General features: G+C 46.1%; 1 protein-coding gene across 1 annotated transcript in view; it reads left to right on the top strand.

The window, feature by feature from the left end:
* Positions 1–653: 653 nt before the first annotated feature.
* The window catches only part of paplna (papilin a, proteoglycan-like sulfated glycoprotein), a gene marked incomplete at both ends in the record, with an annotated part of 26,955 nt that continues 6,777 nt past the window's right edge, over positions 654–20,831 (top strand). Inside the window, 18 exons of the mRNA XM_080542892.1 lie at positions 654–710; positions 801–904; positions 4,203–4,263; positions 4,951–5,053; positions 5,715–5,845; positions 6,538–6,661; positions 7,139–7,219; positions 7,813–7,985; positions 8,577–8,700; positions 9,283–9,409; positions 12,961–13,165; positions 13,805–13,978; positions 14,328–14,478; positions 14,882–14,962; positions 17,196–17,388; positions 17,936–18,011; positions 18,151–18,286; positions 18,948–19,380. Coding sequence (XP_080399018.1) covers positions 654–710; positions 801–904; positions 4,203–4,263; positions 4,951–5,053; positions 5,715–5,845; positions 6,538–6,661; positions 7,139–7,219; positions 7,813–7,985; positions 8,577–8,700; positions 9,283–9,409; positions 12,961–13,165; positions 13,805–13,978; positions 14,328–14,478; positions 14,882–14,962; positions 17,196–17,388; positions 17,936–18,011; positions 18,151–18,286; positions 18,948–19,380 — 2,534 coding nt within the window. The remainder of the gene's footprint in view (positions 711–800; positions 905–4,202; positions 4,264–4,950; positions 5,054–5,714; positions 5,846–6,537; positions 6,662–7,138; positions 7,220–7,812; positions 7,986–8,576; positions 8,701–9,282; positions 9,410–12,960; positions 13,166–13,804; positions 13,979–14,327; positions 14,479–14,881; positions 14,963–17,195; positions 17,389–17,935; positions 18,012–18,150; positions 18,287–18,947; positions 19,381–20,831) is intronic.

The raw sequence follows: 20,831 nt of genomic DNA on the forward strand, positions 1-20,831 counted from the left end.
AAATCTGTGGGCGTCCACTCCCGTACGTACCCCTACACTGTGGATCAGAAGGGGCTTGGCAGCCCCGTGCCATCCGGCTATTTCAGCCGGGCCATAAACCCCCTGCTGCCCTCTGATAACAGCCAGAACAAACAAACAAACAAACAACAATCATTCCAGCTGGTTCACATACAGCAAAACGTAAATAAATATTTCATCTCAATTAAGCAATTAATTACGTGTTTGCGGGTGGAGGGAGAGGGAGAGGGAGAGCGCGGGGCTGCTGACTCACCCACACGTGAGTGGCTCTGTGTTCCCAAAGGGATGACTCAGTTTGGCTTTAGGGAGGGGGAAACCTTCAAGCATTCAGCCTGGAATTGAATTAGCGCACCACAAGCTTATTCCACACAAATGCAGATGAGCTGGTAGCTACATTTTTATTTACTTGTGGATTGTTTAATACATGCGGTCGTCTGGTTTCCTTCACAGACTAGAACGTCAGAACCCGAAGGCATAGTCGCTGTTGTATAACAGACCAGGAAAAAAAAAATACAGGTAAATGCTGATTTTGTGGGAAAAACAGTGTCTTTATCATTAACATACCCATTTTCTGTACTTTGTTATGGCTTCATGGCAGTATTATGACTAACGGGTCATGTCCTCTCTAGTGAAAAATGAAGATGCTGTTGCCTCTGGCGGTCTTGCAGCTGCTCTTTGCCCCAGCTTTCCTGGTAAGTAGACATGTAATGACCTGATAGAAATCCATGTTAACAATAATACGTAATAGATACAAGACATTAAAAGGTTTTTTGTTTGTTCAGCTGCCCAGTGGTGACTCCTGGGAGCAGTGGGGGCCCTATGGAGAGTGCAGCCGGAGCTGTGGCAGCGGAGTGACCATGAGAACCAGGAGGTGTATCACCCTAAGGTAAGCTCTCCCTCTCTTAATTTGTTTACCTTCTACCCACCTACCTTTTTCTTCTTTACAACTCATGACGTTAAAATTATAAGGTTCTATCTCCATTTTTGTCAAAATGTAGTTTTTTTACATAATCTGATCCATTAGGTGTTTATTAATGCCTGTGTGGTGTTATTTTTTAAAATGTTGACATTTAGTTAGTAATTAATAAAATACAAAGGTCCCATCTCACAAAACATAATGGAATGTAAAAACTTTGACGCTCAATATCTCTGAACTACCCTAAACGGAGATAGAACCTTATAATTCTAAGCTCACGAACTGTACATGTACACAATTGTAATGTACTGTATGTATGTATGGCAGGAAGTATTGGCTTACATTCATGTATGTATGTGAATACTTACTGTATGTATTCACAATGTGTTCTATCATTCTTCTCAGAGCTGTGTTTTTCAGGTTAGATAATGCTTAGGTTAATATGCATATGTCTCAAGAATACCCGGGAGTTACAGGGTATGTGACTGTACTACATCCAGAGGAGATTGCAAAGTGGCTCTCTAGCTTGAATAAGATTCTTCTTTAAGATGGGTATTGTCTAGTATCCTGCCAAAAGAGAATGAGGAGTGGATTTGAGTTTGTGTGATTTGTTGGTTTGTGTTCATGTCATTGTTCATTGTCTCAAACCCCAGGTGAGTGCATTTGAGTTTTATTGAAATTGCATTAAAGCGATAACCCTAAACCCAAATGACAAAATCACATATTCGGTTCCTTACCCTGAAAGGAATCTACTGACAAGGACAGACTTCAATCCACACCTTAGTTCTGTTTATCTGGCCACTGTAACTAACAGCTATTTGTTAGGATCCATTGACTTGCATTGGGTTGTGGTTGAAAAAATTCGAACAATTGCCTGTTAGTTAGTGCCCAGATTAACAGAACCAAAGTGTTGATTATGGTTGTCATTGTCCATAAACCCGATTTCAGGGTAAGCAACCCAATATTTGATTTAGTCATTATTAGTGTGAACTATCCCTTTAATGCTTGATCAAGGATGTCATGTTCTGTACATGGTAAGCGTTGTGTCCATAAATCACTTTGCTGGAATCCGTCCGACATGTTCTCTCTTGTACTTCATTGGTTTCCTAAAAGGCTCTGTTACCCTTCCTCCTATTGGGCACGTGGTCTCCCCACCCATACCCAAACTATATCCCACCCTTACCCCACCCAAACCATACCTTTACCCCACCCATTAATCCCCTCTAATGGCTTCATCTTTTCCATTGAGGTGGTGGTGGTGGTGGTTACGTGTTTTGGAGTGCACACTAAAGTCATGTCTCTTCAAGTTGTGGTCTCTAAGCTGCTTGCTGCCTAAAAGTGATGTATCAGCCGTTTATGCTGCGATTGCAAACTTGCCACAAAATGGCCAGCAGCAGCTGGTGTCTAAAGGACTGAGTGAGTGATTGCACTGGAGGGTTTAGGATTGTAGCTAAATAACATGAAACGTCTTTTTTCAGGTATCCACCTGCGGGCGCTAGCTAGCCTGGATGCTTTCATACTGAGTTTATTCAGACAGAGGCGTTCTCTCGACGTGTTGAAGCACAGCTGAGTGATGACAGTTTCACTTAGGTTGTTGTATTTTTGAGCAAAAAACAGTTGAGTTCAGTTATTGAGTCTATCCATAGGACTGCAATTAAATTCCTGAATTGACTGTCATTTAATTTAATGATAATGTGTGTGTGTGTGTGTGTGCCGTCTGTGTCTGTGTGTGTGTGTGTGTGTGTGTGTGTGTGTGTGTCACCTACCCACACCCAAGGCTAAGGTTATGTTCCTACCTGTGATCCGTTATTGTTGTCAGTCTTCCACTGACTCAGCCTCACAGCCAGACAACCTGCCCTGTGTGAGTGATCTAGTCAGACAGCATGTCCTCTGTGAGTGAGTCTAGTAGACACCCTGACATCTGTGAGTGATCTAGTCAGACAGACAGCCCTCTCTGTGAGTGATCTAGTCAGACAGCTTGCCCTCTGTGAGTGAGTCTAGTCAGACAGCTGCCCTCTGTGAGTGATCTAGTCAGACAGCTGCCCTCTGTGAGTGATCTAGTCAGACAGCTTGCCCTCTGTGAGTGAGTCTAGTCAGACAGCCAGCCCTCTCTGTGAGTGAGTCTAGTCAGACACCCAGCCCTCTGTGAGTGAGTCTAGTCAGACACCCAGCCCTCTGTGAGTGAGTCTAGTCAGACAGTTGCCCTCTGTGAGTGAGTCTAGTCAGACACCCAGCCCTCTGTGAGTGATCTAGTCAGACAGCTGCCCTCTGTGAGTAAAAAAGGCCCTGAATTTCAGTTATTTTGTCTAACAATGAGGTGCTAAGTCTTAAAAATGAGATCCTGCAAGGAAATCAGTCTGACCACATCTATTTACGCAGAAATGAATCAAGCTGGAACCCAAAAAAATCCAATTTGCTTCCTTTTTTGTCTGTATGGCAGTGAAATCCTTAATTTCATCACCTCGAGGATGACAAAAAGCTATCATATGGTGTCGCGAATAGGTCAAACATTATATTCAAAGAGGTCTAAAAAAGGTCTAAAAAGGTCTTAGATTTGACTTGTTGAAACTTGTAGGAACCCTGGGGGGGGAGTTGAGATGGTGGTTTTACGTTGCTGAAGCGCTAACTAGATAGACATGGTATATGGACCTACAGTAAATCCAAATTTGAGATGAAACATTCAAACACAGCCCCGGAATATGAACAATTCAGAAAAAACAACAACTTTACTTTTGATTGGGTGGGCAAGATGCACGTTTGGGCAAGACGCGCCACAGCCTCTGCTAGTCAGGTGAGATTAGTCAGAAGCCACACCTGTACGTTTCATGATTAGATCATTCATTACTCAGCTGACTTCTGAAGCCAGGGCAAGGACGATTACCTCAACCTGAGTGTAGTATGATGTCATCGCCCTCTCCGCTTCAATATTTAATTGATACTTAAAGATGGAATAAATGTGTGATTGAGCTTGAGTCATGTCCGGTCACTGGTCATACGATAATGGGATATGATAACGATAACATCCATGCCTGGGGGGAAAGGCACCACTCTTCACCACCCTGCCAAACCTTTTGTTGAGACACGACTCTAAGAAACTATTTTCAGCTTTTTGTTTTGGCTGCGTGCATGTTTGTGGATTGATTGGTGGAAAGGTCAGACTTAACGATGTTGCTGATGTCTTTAAGACATGATGTCATTTCTCCTCAGACTCTTAATGAATGTTTTGGCTGTTCAAGAATAACCGTTTGGTCTTTATGTTTCCCTTTAGGACGGATGGAGGCAATAACTGTGTGGGGCCAGACAAGTCCTACAGTTCATGCAACATCCAGGTGAACAAAATGACTCTGATTTGACACCTTTCATCATCTTGCTGACATCACTGTCTGTCTTCTCCTTAACCACATTTCATGTTGCCTGTCTTGTAGACTGTCTTGTTCTTTTGTAAACTTTTGTTTTTTTCCTATGGAGTACATTTTCAATCGCTATTTCCCTGTAGCTATTCTCTCTTGTAACGTAAAAGTCTACGATAGGAAATGCATTCTTTCTTTTGTCATCAAGTCAGGTTGGTACCTGTGATTAACCCATAAAACCCATGTGTCACAATGATTCATGACAAACACCTCCGGTTTGGATGTCGTACTAACTGCATTTCACCTCATATATCTGATTTATGTCTGAAATCACAGAGACTTCGACTGGAGGGTAGAACACTTATAGATGTCAGTAGTCTGCTGTCTGCAATCTTTGGGGATTAAACATTTGTTTTAAAGGTTAAGTTCATGTGAGTACATTGATAGGAGAGAGCGAGCTGTGTCACTGTTCAACTATAGCGTGTCTGTCTTGTGTTTAATGTTTGGTTTCCTGCTTCCCTTCCTCGTGTCAAACACATCTTCTTCCATACATCATTTATTTATTTATACATCCTCAGTCACATCACTCTATCCCATGTTTCTCTCTGTCCGGCCCGTACGCTAACCCCCTGACCAACCCCACGCCCCCCATTATGTCTCACATAGGAGTGTCCTGAGGGCTCCAGGGACTTCCGTGAGGAGCAGTGCTCTCAGTTTGATGGGACTGACTTCCAAGGGAAACGTTACAAGTGGCTCCCATACTACGGAGGTGAGTCAGGAGAAGTTTACACTAGCTATTTAGTGTAGAGTAGTGGGGATTACTAATCGAATCCATTGCATTGCGATGTTTTGGCTTGATTTTCAACAACTCTGAAATCGGCTGTGTCTCAGGAGGTAGAGTCGCCGCCTAATGATCACAAGGTTGGCAGATCGGCGGTTCGAGCCCCGGCTGGCCACATGTTGAAGTGTCCTTGGGCAAGACACTGAACCCCAAAATTGCTCCCAGTGAGCAGGCCAGTGAGCGCCTTGCATGGCAGCTTGCCGCCATTGGTGTGTGAATGTGTATGTGAATTGGTAAATGAGAGGCCGTTGTAAAGCGCTTTGGAGCAGCTTTGGAGCAGCAAAAAAGGCGCTATATAAGTGCAGTCCATTTACCATTTCGTGAGCTTAGAATTATACGGTTCTATCTCCGTTTAGGGTAGTTCAGAGATATTGAGCGTCAACGTTTTTACATTCCATTATGTTCTGTGAGATGGAACCTTTGTATTTTATGAATTACTAACTCAAAAATGTCAACATTTTAAAATGTACCACACAGGCATTAATAAACAGATCAGATTATGTAAAAAACTAAATTTTGACCAAAAATGGCCTTATAATTCTTAAAACCTTATAATTCTAACGTCACGAAATGTGTTCAAATCCCACAGCGGAGAACCCTTGTGAGCTGAACTGCATGCCCAGGGGAGAGAACTTCTTCTTCCGGCACCGCAGTGCCGTGGCCGACGGCACACAGTGCCACCCTGGCAGGAGGGATGTCTGCGTGGGCGGCGTCTGCAAGGTATGCTGGGAGATTATTGAGGGGTTGAAGTTTTATTTGAGTTTGAGTTTGACATTTACAACAACAACGTTTCACTTTCACTCCTGTTTTTGAGTTGAGCTACTTGCCCAGACACAGTTACTCTTCTTAGATGTCAATTACAGTAAGGGTGCTCTGAGAACCCCCCCCCCCCAAACAAAAAAAAACTAACTCTCCTCCACCCTATTAACACTAGAACAGCCATGGATGGGGTCATTTAGAAGTAGCCAATCAGCGTGTTGTTGCTAGGTAGACAACACATAAAACACTTGGAACACTGGGTGGTGGGTGTTCTGGAACTCTTTGGCAGTTGATCTTTAACACTAGAACAGCCATGAGCCTGTGAGTAAAGAAAATGTTTATATCTTTGCACTCAATCAGATTTCATGACCCTCCTTTCATGACGTTTCCTAGATATGTGCGTTCTACCACCCAGTATCCTTTACATTTTCAAAATCACATCAGGATAAACTACTGTAAAACTATTTTGCTGTTTTTCTGTGTAGGAAGCAGGCTAATTTACAAACGGCCAACTAGTGGTCGTTGTGTGTAAATAGCAGCTTGAGCATTGTAAAGAGGACCCCACAAGGCGGCTCTTTTAGTAGGTAAAAAAGGCACGGCTGTTGTTGTAGTGTTAACCCCATACTTGCCTGTCTCCCTCTGACCCCCCCCAGCGCCTGGGCTGTGACAACATGCTGGAGTCTCACCAGCAGGAGGACCCTTGTCTGCAGTGTGGAGGGAACGGGCAGTCCTGCTCCCCGGTCAGGAACACCTTCACCGCTACCAACCTGCCCAAAGGTACCAGGGTTCCCGCGCTGGTCTTAAAAAGCCTTAAAGTCTAAAATCCAGCAATCCGATTGTTAAGTCTCAGTTATTAGGTCTAGAAAAATTAGGTTAGCTTGTCCTGCAAGGAAATCAGTCCGACCACATCTATTTACGTGGAAATTAATCAAGCTGGAACCCCAAAAAATGCCAATCCGCTGCCCCCGGGAGAAATTATTGGCGAACGAAGCTACGGCAGGATGACAAAAAGCTATCATATGGTGTCGCGAATAGGTCTCAAATTATATCCAAAGAGGTCTAAAAAGGTCTTAAATTTGACTTGTTGAAACTTGTATGAACCCTGTGTACACTGCATCATAGAGGAACGCCTGTGAATCCATCCTGCACGTTTGCCTCATATTTCTATCGTTGGAACATCATGTCTATGGAATGTTCCATGGAATGCCCGCCCACTCACTAAAGGCTCTTTGACACCCTTCCTTCTTCTCCCAGGATACAACCAGATGTTCATCATCCCCGTGGGAGCCACCACCATCAGCATCAGAGAGACGGTCCCCACTCGCAACTACCTGGGTGAGTCCTCCCTGGAAACACTGCATGGTTAGCCTGGACAGACGCTGGTTAGCTTGGACAGACCCTGGCTAGCCTGGACAGACCCTGGTTAGCCTGGACAGACCCTGGTTAGCCTGGACAGACCCTGGTTAGCCTGGACAGACCCTGGTTAGCCTGGACACACCCTGGGTAGCCTGGACAGACCCTGGTTAGCCCGGACAGGCTCTGGTTACCCTGGATAGACCCTGGTTAGCCTGGACAGACCCTGGTTAGCCTGGACAGACCCTGGTTAGCCTGGACCACTGCATGGTTAGCCTGGACAGACCCTGGTTAGCCTGACAGACTCTGGTTAGCCTGGACAGACCCTGGTTAGCCTGGAGAGACCCTGGTTAGCCTGGACAGACCCTGGTTAGCCTGGACAGACCCTGGTTAGCCTGGACAGACCCTGGTTAGCCTGGACACACCCCGGTTAGCCTGAACAGACTCTGGTTAGCCTGGACAGACTCTGGTTAGCCTGGACAGACCCTGGCTAGCCTGGACACACCCTGTGTGGAGAGCTGTATACAATTGTTTGTTGACAGTGACTGAGGCTACTGTGTTGTCTATATTGTCAGCTATTAAGAACCTGCGTGGAGAGTATTACCTGAACGGACACTGGGTCATCGAGTTCTCCCGGGCCACAGCCATCGCCGGTACCATGCTGTACTACCAGAGAGGTGCCGAGGGGGAGCTGACCCCTGAGACCATCATCGGCCGCGGCCCCACCACCGAACCACTCGTCATTGAGGTCAGTCACCGCCTCAGCTGTAGTGACACTGCAATGTTTTGGTTTACATTTAAACAGGCCCTCAAAACCCCACCTCTTCAACATGTAAACAAGCCCTCAAAACCCACCTCTTCAACATTTAAACAGGCCCTCAAAACCCACCTCTTCAACATTTAAACAGGCCCTCAAAACCCACCTCTTCAACATTTAAACAGGCCCTCAAAACCCACCACTTCAACATGTAAACAGGCCCTCAAAACCCCACCTCTTGCCTTCAAGCTCGCCTTCAGAAGTTAACCCTCTCCCCCTCCCCTTCCCATGTGTCCCTAGCACTACCTTCATTAGGCCCTCTATGATTTCTTTTATTTCTTTTATTTTGTGTCTTTTTATTATTACTACTCTATCTTTTCAGTTTGTAAAGCGTCTTTGAGTGTCTAGAAAAGCGCTATATAAGTCTAATGTATTATTATTATTATTATTATTATTATTATTATTATTATTATTATTATTTACCTCATTCATGCTTGAAAAGAAAATCTTCTATACATAATATCACTGTTGAAACAGATGTCAGAATACATTTAGATAAGGTGTCCGCCTGTGTCCTCTCAGCTGATCAGCCAGGAGCCTAACCAGGGTGTGGAGTACGAGTACTACCTCCCCAACGGGCGCTCCAGGGAGGGCTACTATTGGAGCTTTGGGTCCTGGGCGGCGTGCAGCAGAGAGTGTGGATCAGGTCAGTGTCCCGGGAACTTCTCTTATCTCATGTAGGCTATCTTAGATTTAACTGTCACTTTCAAATTTGAAATAAGATTTGACAGTTGGTGATGTGGTGTTCTAGTGTAACCGTATAACTGTTAACACTATAGAACAGCCATGTGAGTAAAGAAAAATGTTATATCTTATAACATTTCAAATTTCAAGGACCCTCCTTTCATGGCTTTTCCTAGATATGTGCATTCTACCACCCAGTATCCTTACATTTTCAAAATCACATCAGGATAAGCTAGTATGAAGCTATTTTGCTAGTTTTTCTGTGTAGGAAGCAGGCGAATTTACAAGCCGGCCAACTAGTGGTCGTTGTGTGTAAATAGCAGCTTGAGCATTGTAAAGAGGGGGGTCATTTGAGGCGGCTCTTTTAGTAGGTAGTAGGTAAAAAAGGCACGGCTGTTCTAGTGTTAAATGTAACAATCAGAGCAGCAGATCAGAACTCATATCATTGATATTGTGTAATCATGTAAAAACAAAAACAAATCGATGTAAATGTCTTGACACAGTCCTTTTGCATCATGTATGGTGTAACCCCCCCCCCCCCTAGGGTTCCAGTCTCGCCTGGTATACTGTGCCATTGATAACGAGTCCTACCCAGACTACCTGTGCGCCTCCCTGCCACGCCCCCTGAGCAACCGCACCTGTAACCCCCAGCCCTGCCCCCAGACCAGCAGGTGAGTGAGGAGTCCTTACTGGGCCTGCTATTTCACAGAGATCATTACACCCTAGAACACAGATCATTACACCCTAGAACACAGACCATTACACCCTAGAACACAGACCATTACACCCTAGAACACAGATCATTACACCTAGAACACAGATCATTACACCTAGAACACAGAGACCATTACACCCTAGAACACAGAGACCATTACACCCTAGAACACAGAGACCATTGCACCCTAGAACCTAGAACACAGATCCTTACACCCTAGAACACAGAGATCATTACACCCTAGAACACAGAGATCATTACACCCTAGAACCTAGAACACAGATCCTTACACCCTAGAACACAGAGATCATTACACCCTAGAACACAGAGATCATTACACCCTAGAACCTAGAACACAGATCCTTACACCCTAGAACACAGAGACCATTACACCCTAGAACCTAGAACACAGAGATCATTACACCCTAGAACCTAGAACACAGAGACCATTAGTGATTTGATGATTAACAAAACTGTAAGTGTATCAGTTGTGGTTATACATGGACAAAATAATATTCATGCCAGTGTTTTATCATATCGTGTTTTGTGAGACGGCAGTTGCCTTTGTTTTGTTGTTGTTTTTTTAGGCTTGAGATAAATGGCCCTGTTTGGAAAGTCTAGATCCAGTGCATATACAGTACATACAGATGGACCACAGTTATTTTTTAAATGGATGTTACAGTTGTTCAATGGTAATCGGGGCTGAGCTGGCTAAGCCCCTGGGCCTCACCTGTCTGGGTGTGTTGTTCCTGTTCTGAAAGGATGGCGTACCTGTACCCACCACATTTGTGGAAACCCTCAGAAAGACCCAGAACATATGTGTACAGGTAACACAGAGGCTACGGAGGCCAAGAGGAGTAGAGTGAGACCTCAAACACAAAGTCATCATATACATATACAGTATATATATATATGTATATATATATATAATATGTATATCCATTCAGATCACCCACTTAATACTGGGATTTAATGATAACCTGGGCCCAGTAGTCCAAAACTTTTAATCCCTAATCTGATCGGATCAGATTTGGATTTTGGGTAGTTCAAAACCAAACAACAGGATTAGGATCACTTTGATATCCGATCAGATCAGGAAATCAAATCCAGGCTTTAATCTGTATCAAATCTTCAAAACGGGTAGTTCAAACCGACAACACAGGATTGGGATCAGTTTGATCCCAAAAAACTGGATTATCTTGATCCCACCAGTGGATTACCAGAGCAAAATGTACTATACAATTTATTTAAAAATATGTTTCAATATAAATAAGATGGCAAAGTTTGTTAAACTGAAATAATACAAATTTTTTAGCCTTCATGGCAAATACATTTCATTTCATTTCATTTTTTGTTCACGTTTGTGGTGGCCTATTTTGTTTTCAACCAAATGTTGACGACATAAATGTTTATGCTCATAAAAGTATCACAACAAAGATTGTCAATCACAAATGGAATTTAGATTCAGTCCATCATCTGTCATCACCTTTCAAAAGTAATTGCGGACAATAGCATCTGGCATTGCACCACCACTCAGTCTCTCATTTAGAGGGAAATCCATAGGTGGGCCGAGATCATCAGCAGGTGCAAGGGGCTCTGGGGGATCATGGATGTCAGAGAGGGGGACTCTGCGATGGACAGCGATATTGTGTAGCACAATACAAGCCAGTGTTATGCGGCAGGGTCGTTGGGGTTCCACTCTCAGATAATTGAGGCATGCAAAACGCCTCTTCAGTACTGCATTATTATGATTTTATGTCCTTTATGTATTTAAACATATGATTAGACATTATAGATGTCTCTTGTCTTCCTTGTATTATTTTTCATATCCACTAGATGGAGATCGGTAGGATTAAAGCGCTGATATTCAGGATCTAGTAATCTTGAAAAGTCTGAATCTGGATCAGGGTGATCCTATCCTGAATGCTTTGAAATACTGGGACAAAATCTGGCCCAGTTGTCTGATCCTGGATCACCCAAAAATGGGATTTAAAAATCTGATCGGATCTGATTGAGATTAAAAGTTTGGAACTACTGGGCCCTGGAACAAGACATTGAGATTTTAGCCCTTTGAGATGAAACGTATTATTATTTATTATTACATACATAGACACCTATATAACAGTTAGGGTTTCATTCCAAAGCAAGACTACTACTACACACATCTAGCACATACTTTCCACTCCATGATATGTGTTTGAGTTCAGTATCACCGTCTGTGTTTAGAGTGTCTTAGAGAGCCTGTTCTTCCACGTGGGACCCAGAACAAAGGCGTGAGCAACGGCCCAGCTCAGAGATCTCCTTCCCCCTCCCCTGTGTTCCCCCCGAATTGTTTTGACCCTTTTTAAGACTTCTTTCCCACTGGGAAAGGGCCATGATTTGATGCGAAGAGTTGCATCAAAGAGAGTCCCTTCCTTGACCTATGACCCCTGGCCCCTGATCCCTAAGCTGGGTTGCTGCCTGATTGCTTTAGTACAGTTAGTTAGTTAGTTAGTTAGTTAGTTGGGTCAATAAAGACTTTCTTGTCTGTGTCCATAAACATAGTTTATTTGTAGCTGATGCTACAATAACAACTATGAGTGTACACATGTGAGGTGTTGTGTGTCGAAGTCGTTCGTGTGGTGGCGTCATATGTATCTGTGTGCTAGGCACCGCTAGTGTCTAGGCAGTAAATATCAGTGACTGCGGTATTTCCTGGTCCTTCCCTTTGATGGTGTTCTTCAGAAACCTGAGACGGCTAAGAACCCTGGGCAGCCTAAACTCTGACCAGGAGAACACAACAACATTACGTGACGTTAGAATTATACGGTTCTATCTCCATTTTGTCAAAATTTAGTTTTTTATATAATCTGATCCATTAGGTGTTTATTAATGCCTGTGTGGTGTTATTTTTAAAATGTTTACATTTTTTAGTTAGTAATTCATAAAATACAAAGGTTCCATCTCACAAAACATAATAGAATGTAAAAACTTTGACGCTCAATATCTCTGAACTGCCCTAAACGGAGATAGAACCTTATAATTCTAAGCTCACGATTAGTCTCTAGTTGCACAGTCATCTGGAGTATGGACAAATAAAACATTTGATTACATACTTTACATACATTACAGTCACGGTAATCTAGTTCCTCTGAAAGTGGAATTTTGTAATTTGAGAGCATAAAGAAGCACTGGTAATTTGGGAGAATAAAGTTCGATCACTCTCTTATTATCATATCACATAATAATTATTATATTTTTGGGGGGTCACTGTCATCCTGTGTTGTTCTATGTTTAAACCGACGTGTGTCTGTTGTGTCTGTTGTGAACTAATCACAGCTTGTAGTGATTAGTGTCTAGAAAGAACAAATCCCTTTTTGTTGCTGGCTTGATTTTGAAAGTGGCAGCTTGTGGCTTGTGGCTTTGGTGTGGGTAGCTGGCGGTGTTCGAGGGGCTTGCTTGGGGAATGATTCTGCACAGCGTTGGGTGTTATTAACTCCCATCTCTCCCTCCTGTGGGCCATGTCAGCTGGAAGATGGGTGAGTGGAACGCCTGCTCTGCCACGTGTGGCGGCGGCACCCAGATCCGGAGCGTGCAGTGCGTCTCCCATGATGCATCTGGACCCCGTGTGGTGGAGGACGCTGTCTGCGCCGCCTACTCCCAGGCTCCCTCCACCCTGCAGACCTGCAACATGCAGACGTGTGCCGAATACAGAGCCTCCGTCTGGAGCCAGGTAGGATGGGCTAATCGTTTCAGAATATATATATCCTTCCGCCACAGAATATAGTCCCATAAACAAGATCAACCATTGCATTGTAGGTCAGCACAGGTGTTCTTAATCATATTGATCGGGAGGCGCATTGATACTGGAAATGCGGTCTGAACTGTGGGTTGTTGGGGTATTTACCACTGTTGCTACTAGCCAATCAGAATCCAGTATCCAAACATGCTGTTGTAGAAAATTGAGAAATCTCATCTTTGACTGCCTCTGGATTTCTCTCAGTCGTTGTGTCTGTTGTGTGGTGTGTGTGGTGTGTGGTGTGTGATGTGTATTGTGTGGTGTGTGGTGTGTGGTGTGTTGTGTGTTGTGTGTTGTCTGTTGTGTGTTGTCTGTTGTGTGTGGTGTGTGGTGTGTTGTGTGTTGTGTGTGGTGTGTGGTGTGTTGTGTGTGGTGTGTGGTGTGTTGTGTGTGGTGTGTTGTGTGTTGTGTGTTGTGTGTTGTATGTTGTGTGTTGTCTGGTGTGTGTTGTCTGTTGTGTGTTGTCTGGTGTGTGTTGTGTGTTGTCTGCAGTGCTTCTCTCAATGGTTGTGTGTGTTGTGTGTTGTCTGCAGTGCTTCTCTCAGTGGTTGTGTGTGTTGTGTGTGTCTGCAGTGCTCAGTGACCTGTGGCGTCGGGGAGCAGACCAGGGAGGTGATGTGTGTGGGCGCAGGGTCGGTGCAGCTGGTGGAGAGCGCCTGCAGCAGCCTGCGCCCTGTGCATGTGCAGCCCTGCCACATGCCCGCATGCCCCGTCCAGATCAGCTGGCATGTTGGAGACTGGGGACTGGTGAGTGGCAGGACTCTTCATTAACACACACACACACACACACACACAAACACGAATATGCACAAACACACACACACACACACACACACACACACACACACGAATATGCACAAACACACACACACACACACACACACACACACACATGAATATGCACAAACACACACACACACACACACACACACACACACACACATGAATATGCACAAACACACACACACACACACACACACACACACACACACACACAAATATGCACAAACATACACACACACACACACACACACAGGAAATGAGTTTGGCTTAGATATCTGCCCTCTCTAACTCCCTCCTTGTTTCCTGTCCCCAGTGCTCTAAGAGCTGTGGCTCTGGGCTGCGTGAGCGTCAGGTGATCTGCTCAGACAGCCAGAGGAACCTGTACCCCGTGGAGAGGTGCACCGCCCACCCCAAACCCTCCACCGTGGAGACCTGCAACCCCCAGGCCTGCTACAGAGCACAGGGTGAGAGCACGCCCAACACCTCTGTCTCACTGTCAACCCACAGAGATGGGGCGGCTGTGGCGCAGGAGGTAGAGCCGCCATCTAATGATCTCAAGGTTGGAAGATTGGCGGTTCGAGCCCTGGCTGGCCACATGTCGAAGTGTCCTTGGGCAAGACACTGAACCCCAAATTGCTCCCAGTGAGCGGGCCGGCCGGTGCCTTGCATGGCAGCTTGCCACCATTGGTGTGTGAATGGGTGAATGAGAGGCCGTTGTAAAGCGCTTTGGATAAAGGCACTATATAAGTGCAGTCCATTTATGTTTATGTGTACACAGCCCTGAATCTGACCCGTGTATGTATGTGTGTGTGTGTGTGTGTGTGTGTGTGTGTGTGTGTGTGTGTGTATCTCCTTCTGTTTGTCCAGTGGTGCCCAGCATGCAGGATCCTAGAGGACATGACAACACACAGCAAGGCTTCCTGCCCTACAACCCCGACAACCTAACAGGTATCCGCTCATTTTGTCTCTTCATTCTACCCTCTCACTCCACACCCCTTCTGTCTGTTCCTCTACCCTCTCACTCCTTCTGTCTGTTCCTCTACCCTCTCACTCCTTCTGTCTGTTCCTCTACCCTCTCACTCCCTTCTGTCTGTTCCTCTACCCTCTCACTCCTTCTGTCTGTTCCTCTACCCTCTCACTCCCTTCTGTCTCTTCACCTACCCTCTCACTCCACACCCCGTCTGTCTCTTCATCTGCCCTCTCACCCCTTCTGTCTGTAACTCTCTCACTCCAGACCCCTTCTGTCTGTTCAATATGGAAGCAATTTACCATGAGAGGAAGGGGGACTCATTTACCACTGGTACAGGGTTGTGGCACGAGGCGAAGCCTTTTCATGTATTTACAATCACTAATTGTTTCAGAATACATATATCCTTCCGCCACAGAATATAGTCCCATAAACAAGATCGAACGATTGCATTGTAGGTCAGCACAGGTGTTCTTAATCAGATTGATTGGGAGACGCATTGATACTGGAAATGCGGTCTGAACTGTGGGTTGTTTGAGGGATATTTACCACTGTTGCTAGCCAATCAGAATCCAGTATCCAAACATGCTGTTGTAGAAAGTGTTTTAAAAACATGTTCAAAGACAATGACCAAAATAACAGCCTCAGGCTAATGTCCAACTGCTGGTCTCACTTCTGCGTTGTCATGTCCTTTCTGTCCAGCTTACCTAAAGCCCTTCACCCCCCCCCACTCCACCCCTTCACCCCCCGTCCCCCTGTCCCCCCGTGTCCCCCCCTGTCCCCCCTCTCCTTGTCCACCCCCTTTTCCAGCACTAATTATCCAGGCCTGATTGACATATTTTCAGGGGTCTATGGGCATTGTCAGTCTGATTAAAATATTTGCGAGGCACTGGAGTGTGTTAGGGAGCGTTGGCCTGCACTGTGGTGTTTCTGGCATGTTCCGTTGTCTCATGCTGCCCCAGTGGCGACGGCATGATTGTGAGGGTGAGCTCTTGCGTGTGTTCTTTCACTCATTACGTGCATGTGTTCTGACACTCTTCCGTGTCCTGGTTCGTGTCTCCAGTGCTCTCCGTTTCGGTCCGATACCAATCAGATATTTCTCAGGATAGCTCCTTCGTTTTGCAGTGAGGATATGCTGTGTGAATGACATAATAATAATAATAATAATAATAATAATAATAATAATAATAATAATAATAATAATAACATAATTGTTTTATTGCCATGCAAGTCAGTTGTTGGAATTTGGTATTTTATGCTCTAGGCAAGGGTCGGCCATAGATGGCAACCCTGGAGCAATTAGGGCTTCAGTGCCTTGCTCAAGGACACCTCGGCGTGTGGCCAGCCAGGGTTCGACCCGCCAACCTTGCGATCATTAGACACCGGCTCTACCTCCTGAGCCACTGCTGCCCTTACATGACATCTCAGCGCAGTATGATATCTCTCTCTCTCTCTCTCTCTCTCTCTCTCTCTCTCTCTCTCTCTCTCTCTCTCTCTCTGTGTGTGAGCTCTCTGTGTGTGGCAGGTAATCCCTCCACCGGCTCTTGAGTGATAACATCATGTGGTCTCGCTACATGGGGCTGTCGTTTCTCTCTCTGCGTGGTTCTAATAATGGGTCTCTACAGCCACTAAGTGTTTGGAGTCTCTCTGCGGCACCCCTGTCTAAGCCAGGACGGCTGTGGCGCAGGAGGTAGAGTCGCCGTCTAATGATCACAAGGTTGGCCGCTCAGCGGTTCGAGCCCCGGCTGGCCACATGTCGAAGTGTCCTTGGGGCAAGACACTGAACCCCAAAATTGCTCCCAGTGAGCGCCTTGCATGGCGGCTTGCAGCCATTGGTGTGTGAATGTGTGTGTGAATGGGTGAATGAGAGGCCGTTGTAAAGCGCTTTGGAGCAGCAAAAAAGGTGCTATATAAGTGCAGTCCATTTACCATTTTGTGAGCTTAGAATGATAAGGTTCTATCTCCGTTTAGGGCAGTTCAGAGATATTAAGCGTCAAAGTTTTTACATTCCATGTTTTGTGAGATGGAACCTTTGTATTTTATTAATTACTAACTCAAATATGTCAACATTTTAAAAATAACACCACACAGGCATTAATAAACACCTAATGGATCAGATTATGTAAAAAAAAAGCAAAAAAGAATTGACAAAAAATGGAGATTCTAGAACCTTATAATTCTAACATCACGATTTTCCCATGCTGCTGCTCTCAGTCCGCAGGCCCGAGTACGTGGACCCGGCCCAGCCCAACACGGTGTACGACCCCCACAGCTCCGCCCCGGCCCAACACTGCAGCCAGTCCTACTACGGCTGCTGCCCAGGCAGCACCACGTCAGCCAGGGGCCCACACGCCCAGGGCTGCCCACAGACCCCTACCCCCGCCCCTGTCTCCTGCTCCCAGACCAGGTAGCCATCTGCCATCTCTAACCCCCTCATTATGGTGGGCTGCCGTAGCAGAATATAGAATATAGAAAAGCACGGGGTCTATTTGGGGGGTTTTTATCCTTCAGAGGCCACAGAGAGGCCAATTATGTTTTCCACGGTCTTGCTGTCTGGCTATATTTGTGTTTTAAGGCCAGGGCTGCTGACCACAGAATTTGCAATTAACTGGGTTAGGTTGATTGGGTCTTCTGAATGTTCTGGGCCAGTTTTTAAAATTATTTTTAAATGACTGGATTTTTTAAATAGGCACTACATTTTATTAACACTGCTTTGTCTTGTCTGTTTTTATTGTATGTATTAATGTATGTGACCTATGTGTGTTTTTTTTATGTGGAACTGTATTCTTGAGCTGCACTTCTGCCTGTCGAAGGAGAATTTCTGTCACACAATGTGTGACGGACAATAAAGCTATCTTGAATTCCATTCTTTAATTCTTGAATTGAATTGAATTCTTGAATGTAGTTTTGTTGCTAGAGTTTTCCACTCTTATTCTGTCCTGTCTGTGTGTCAGATACGGATGCTGCCAGGATGGTGTGACTGAGGCCCAGGGGTCCCGCAGACAGGGGTGTCAGGAGTACGCCCTCCCTCCCACGGTAAGGAAGGCCTTGTGCAATCTCTTTTTCCACTTTCCAGCACTTTTTTTCCCGCAAACCTTTGGCTTATGTTACAGTACCCTACTTTTCTTCTGACTCTCCCCCCCTCTCCCCCTCTCCCCCCACCTCTCAGGCCGCTCCCATCATTCCTGTTCTTCCGGCTGAGAACGGCGTGCAGTGCCGCACCACCACCTACGGGTGCTGTTTTGATCGCGTGACCGCCGCCGGAGGACCTAACGGGGAGGGCTGCCCCAACCCCCCCCACGGCGGTGAGTGATGCAACAGTAGAAAGAGGATGGGGAATGTGGAAAGGAAGCAATTTACCATTCGAGGAAGGGGGTTGTGGTCTCATTTACCACTGGTACAGGGTTGTGGACTCATTTACCACTGGTACAGGGTTGTGGCACGAGGCGAAGCTTTTCTACAACAGCCACTTTTCTACAACAGCCACCACATAATATAAAAAATAAATACAGTTGTAACTTTAAATTCATGTATTTACAATCATTAATCGTTTCAGAATACATATATCCTTCCGCCACAGAATATAGTCCCATAAACAAGATCAACCATTGCAACCCATTGTAGGTCAGCACAGGTGTTAAATCAAATTGATTGGGAGGCGCATTGATACTGGAAATGCGGTCTGAACTGAAGGTTGTTGGGGTATTTACCACTGTTGCTAGCCAATCAGAATCCAGTATCCAAACATGCTGTTGTAGTAGCTTTGTTTTTATATTGTGTTTGTGTATTTGTTTATGCTTTGCTTTTTTGTTGTTGTTGTTGTTTCTGTTGTTGTTGTTGCTGTTGTTGTTGTTGTTGCTGTTGCTGTTGTTGTTGTTGTTGTTGTTGTTGTTGTTGTTGCCATGGTATTAAGTGGTATTCAGAGCAGTGTGAAGAATGTCTCGTGTCTTTCCCCCCCCCCTGTAGTCCAGCGCTCCACCTGCTCTCTGCCCCGTGCCGCTGGGTCCTGTAGCGGCTGGACGGCTCGCTACCACTATGACGTCACCGCCTCCAAATGCGTCCACTTCTGGTACGGTGGCTGCCATGGCAACGGAAACAATTTCATGACCCGTGCGGAGTGCCAGACGGCGTGTCAGGCAGCTCAGCCCAGCCAGCCCATCCAACCCATCCAGCCCATCCAGCCCATCCAGCCCGTCCACCCCATCCAGCCCGCCCACCAGGCCCCTGGCCCGGTCCACACCCCCGGGGTATCCACACCCGCCCGGGGCCGGGACATGAGCCGCATTTTCACCGTGCACAGCGGCTCGTCCGCCGCCATCAACGCCCACAGGGCCAGGGCCCACCTGCGCCCCCGCCGCCCCACCGCCAGGGCGGTCCAGCAGACCCACCCCGCAGCGAGGTAAGACCCTGCCGGACACAGGGTGCCCCGCCCCCGAGCCTTGTGCCACCCTGCTTCCCTGCTGCCAGCAACACTCTCAGAAGGAACGCACGCCCAGGCCACGCCCTGCCACGCCCTGCCACCACCTCCACCTGAGATGAGCCAGGGGGGAACAAACGTCCACGTTAGCCAAGAGACAAACTACCCGAATGCACACACACACACACACACACACACAAACACACTCACGCGCGCACACACACACACACACACACACACTCTCACACGCACGCACACACTCACACACACACACACACAAACACACTCACACGCGCATGCACGCACACACACACACACACTCTTACTAAGATATATGCTTACAGCGCTCATATGCCCCCATGCTATTCGCAGGCATATATATTTGCTTTGAAACACTATCTTTACTCACACGCTATCGCTCCACAGACACCCTTGACCCTTGACCTCCCTCACACACGCAGCACCACCCAGGCACGCTTGCCGCCCCACTTGCTTTAATCTTGACCAATCCCAGGACGGGCTGATGACCTCACAGCTACAGCCCCTATTGGACAGTGACGTGTGCTTCTGGGACTCTCTATCTTCTCTCACGCAGACTTGAGCGTCTACCTCCATTACCTGCTCATAGATGTTGTGTTAGTGCCTCCTCCTCCTCCGCCCCCCCCCCCCCCCCTCCTCCTCACCTGGTCACCTCCCCTGTGCCATCTCTGTGCTTCCTGTCACCTCTAATGTCAGTAATTAATTAATTAATTGAAACTAATAAAGGATCTGCTGTGACGCTCCATCTGTCCTCGTCCGTCTGTCTGTCTGTCTGTCTGTCCGTAGTCGCTACACCCCGTTCTTCCTTCTCACCTTTGTGTTACTTACTTACAGGGTTTTTCTTTTGTGTCACATTCCGGAAAGCCGAATCATCCAGTGGTGGTGTTATTATTAATATGGACTGTTTTTGTTTGTAGTATTATTCGGTTGTTAAGTCGTGACGTGTTTCCGGGTCCAACGTTGGCTGAGGCGCTCTCTTCGAAATGCCGCAGTAATAATAATAATTCATTATATTTGTATAGCGCTTTTCCGAGGCTCAAAGACCCTGACAATATGGGAAAAACGGGAAAGTGCCGTGTCCCTTGTTGTATGAATAGATCCGAGTCTAAAAAAACGATTGAACTGTCATTCTACCGCTTTAGTACACTGGTACTCTGGTGCGGGGAATTTCTGGTTTGGACCCGGAAATGGCTAAACGTCACACATGACGTCAGACTTAACAACCGAATAGGGAGTCCTGTTTCATCCGACAGGGAGATTCATGTTAGCTTTTAGTTATCTATTCTACCACCCTTTGTAGACCAGCTGTGTGAGTGATTTTTTCTTCTGCTGCTCCTAATATTGTGGCTTGAGTTGTGTTCTCCTCTGTTGCCATTGCATGGGTCCTCCTCTGG

The sequence above is a fragment of the Nansenia antarctica genome (assembly GCF_963989245.1).
Source record: "Nansenia antarctica genome assembly, chromosome: 1".
Lineage (NCBI taxonomy): Eukaryota > Metazoa > Chordata > Actinopteri > Argentiniformes > Microstomatidae > Nansenia > Nansenia antarctica.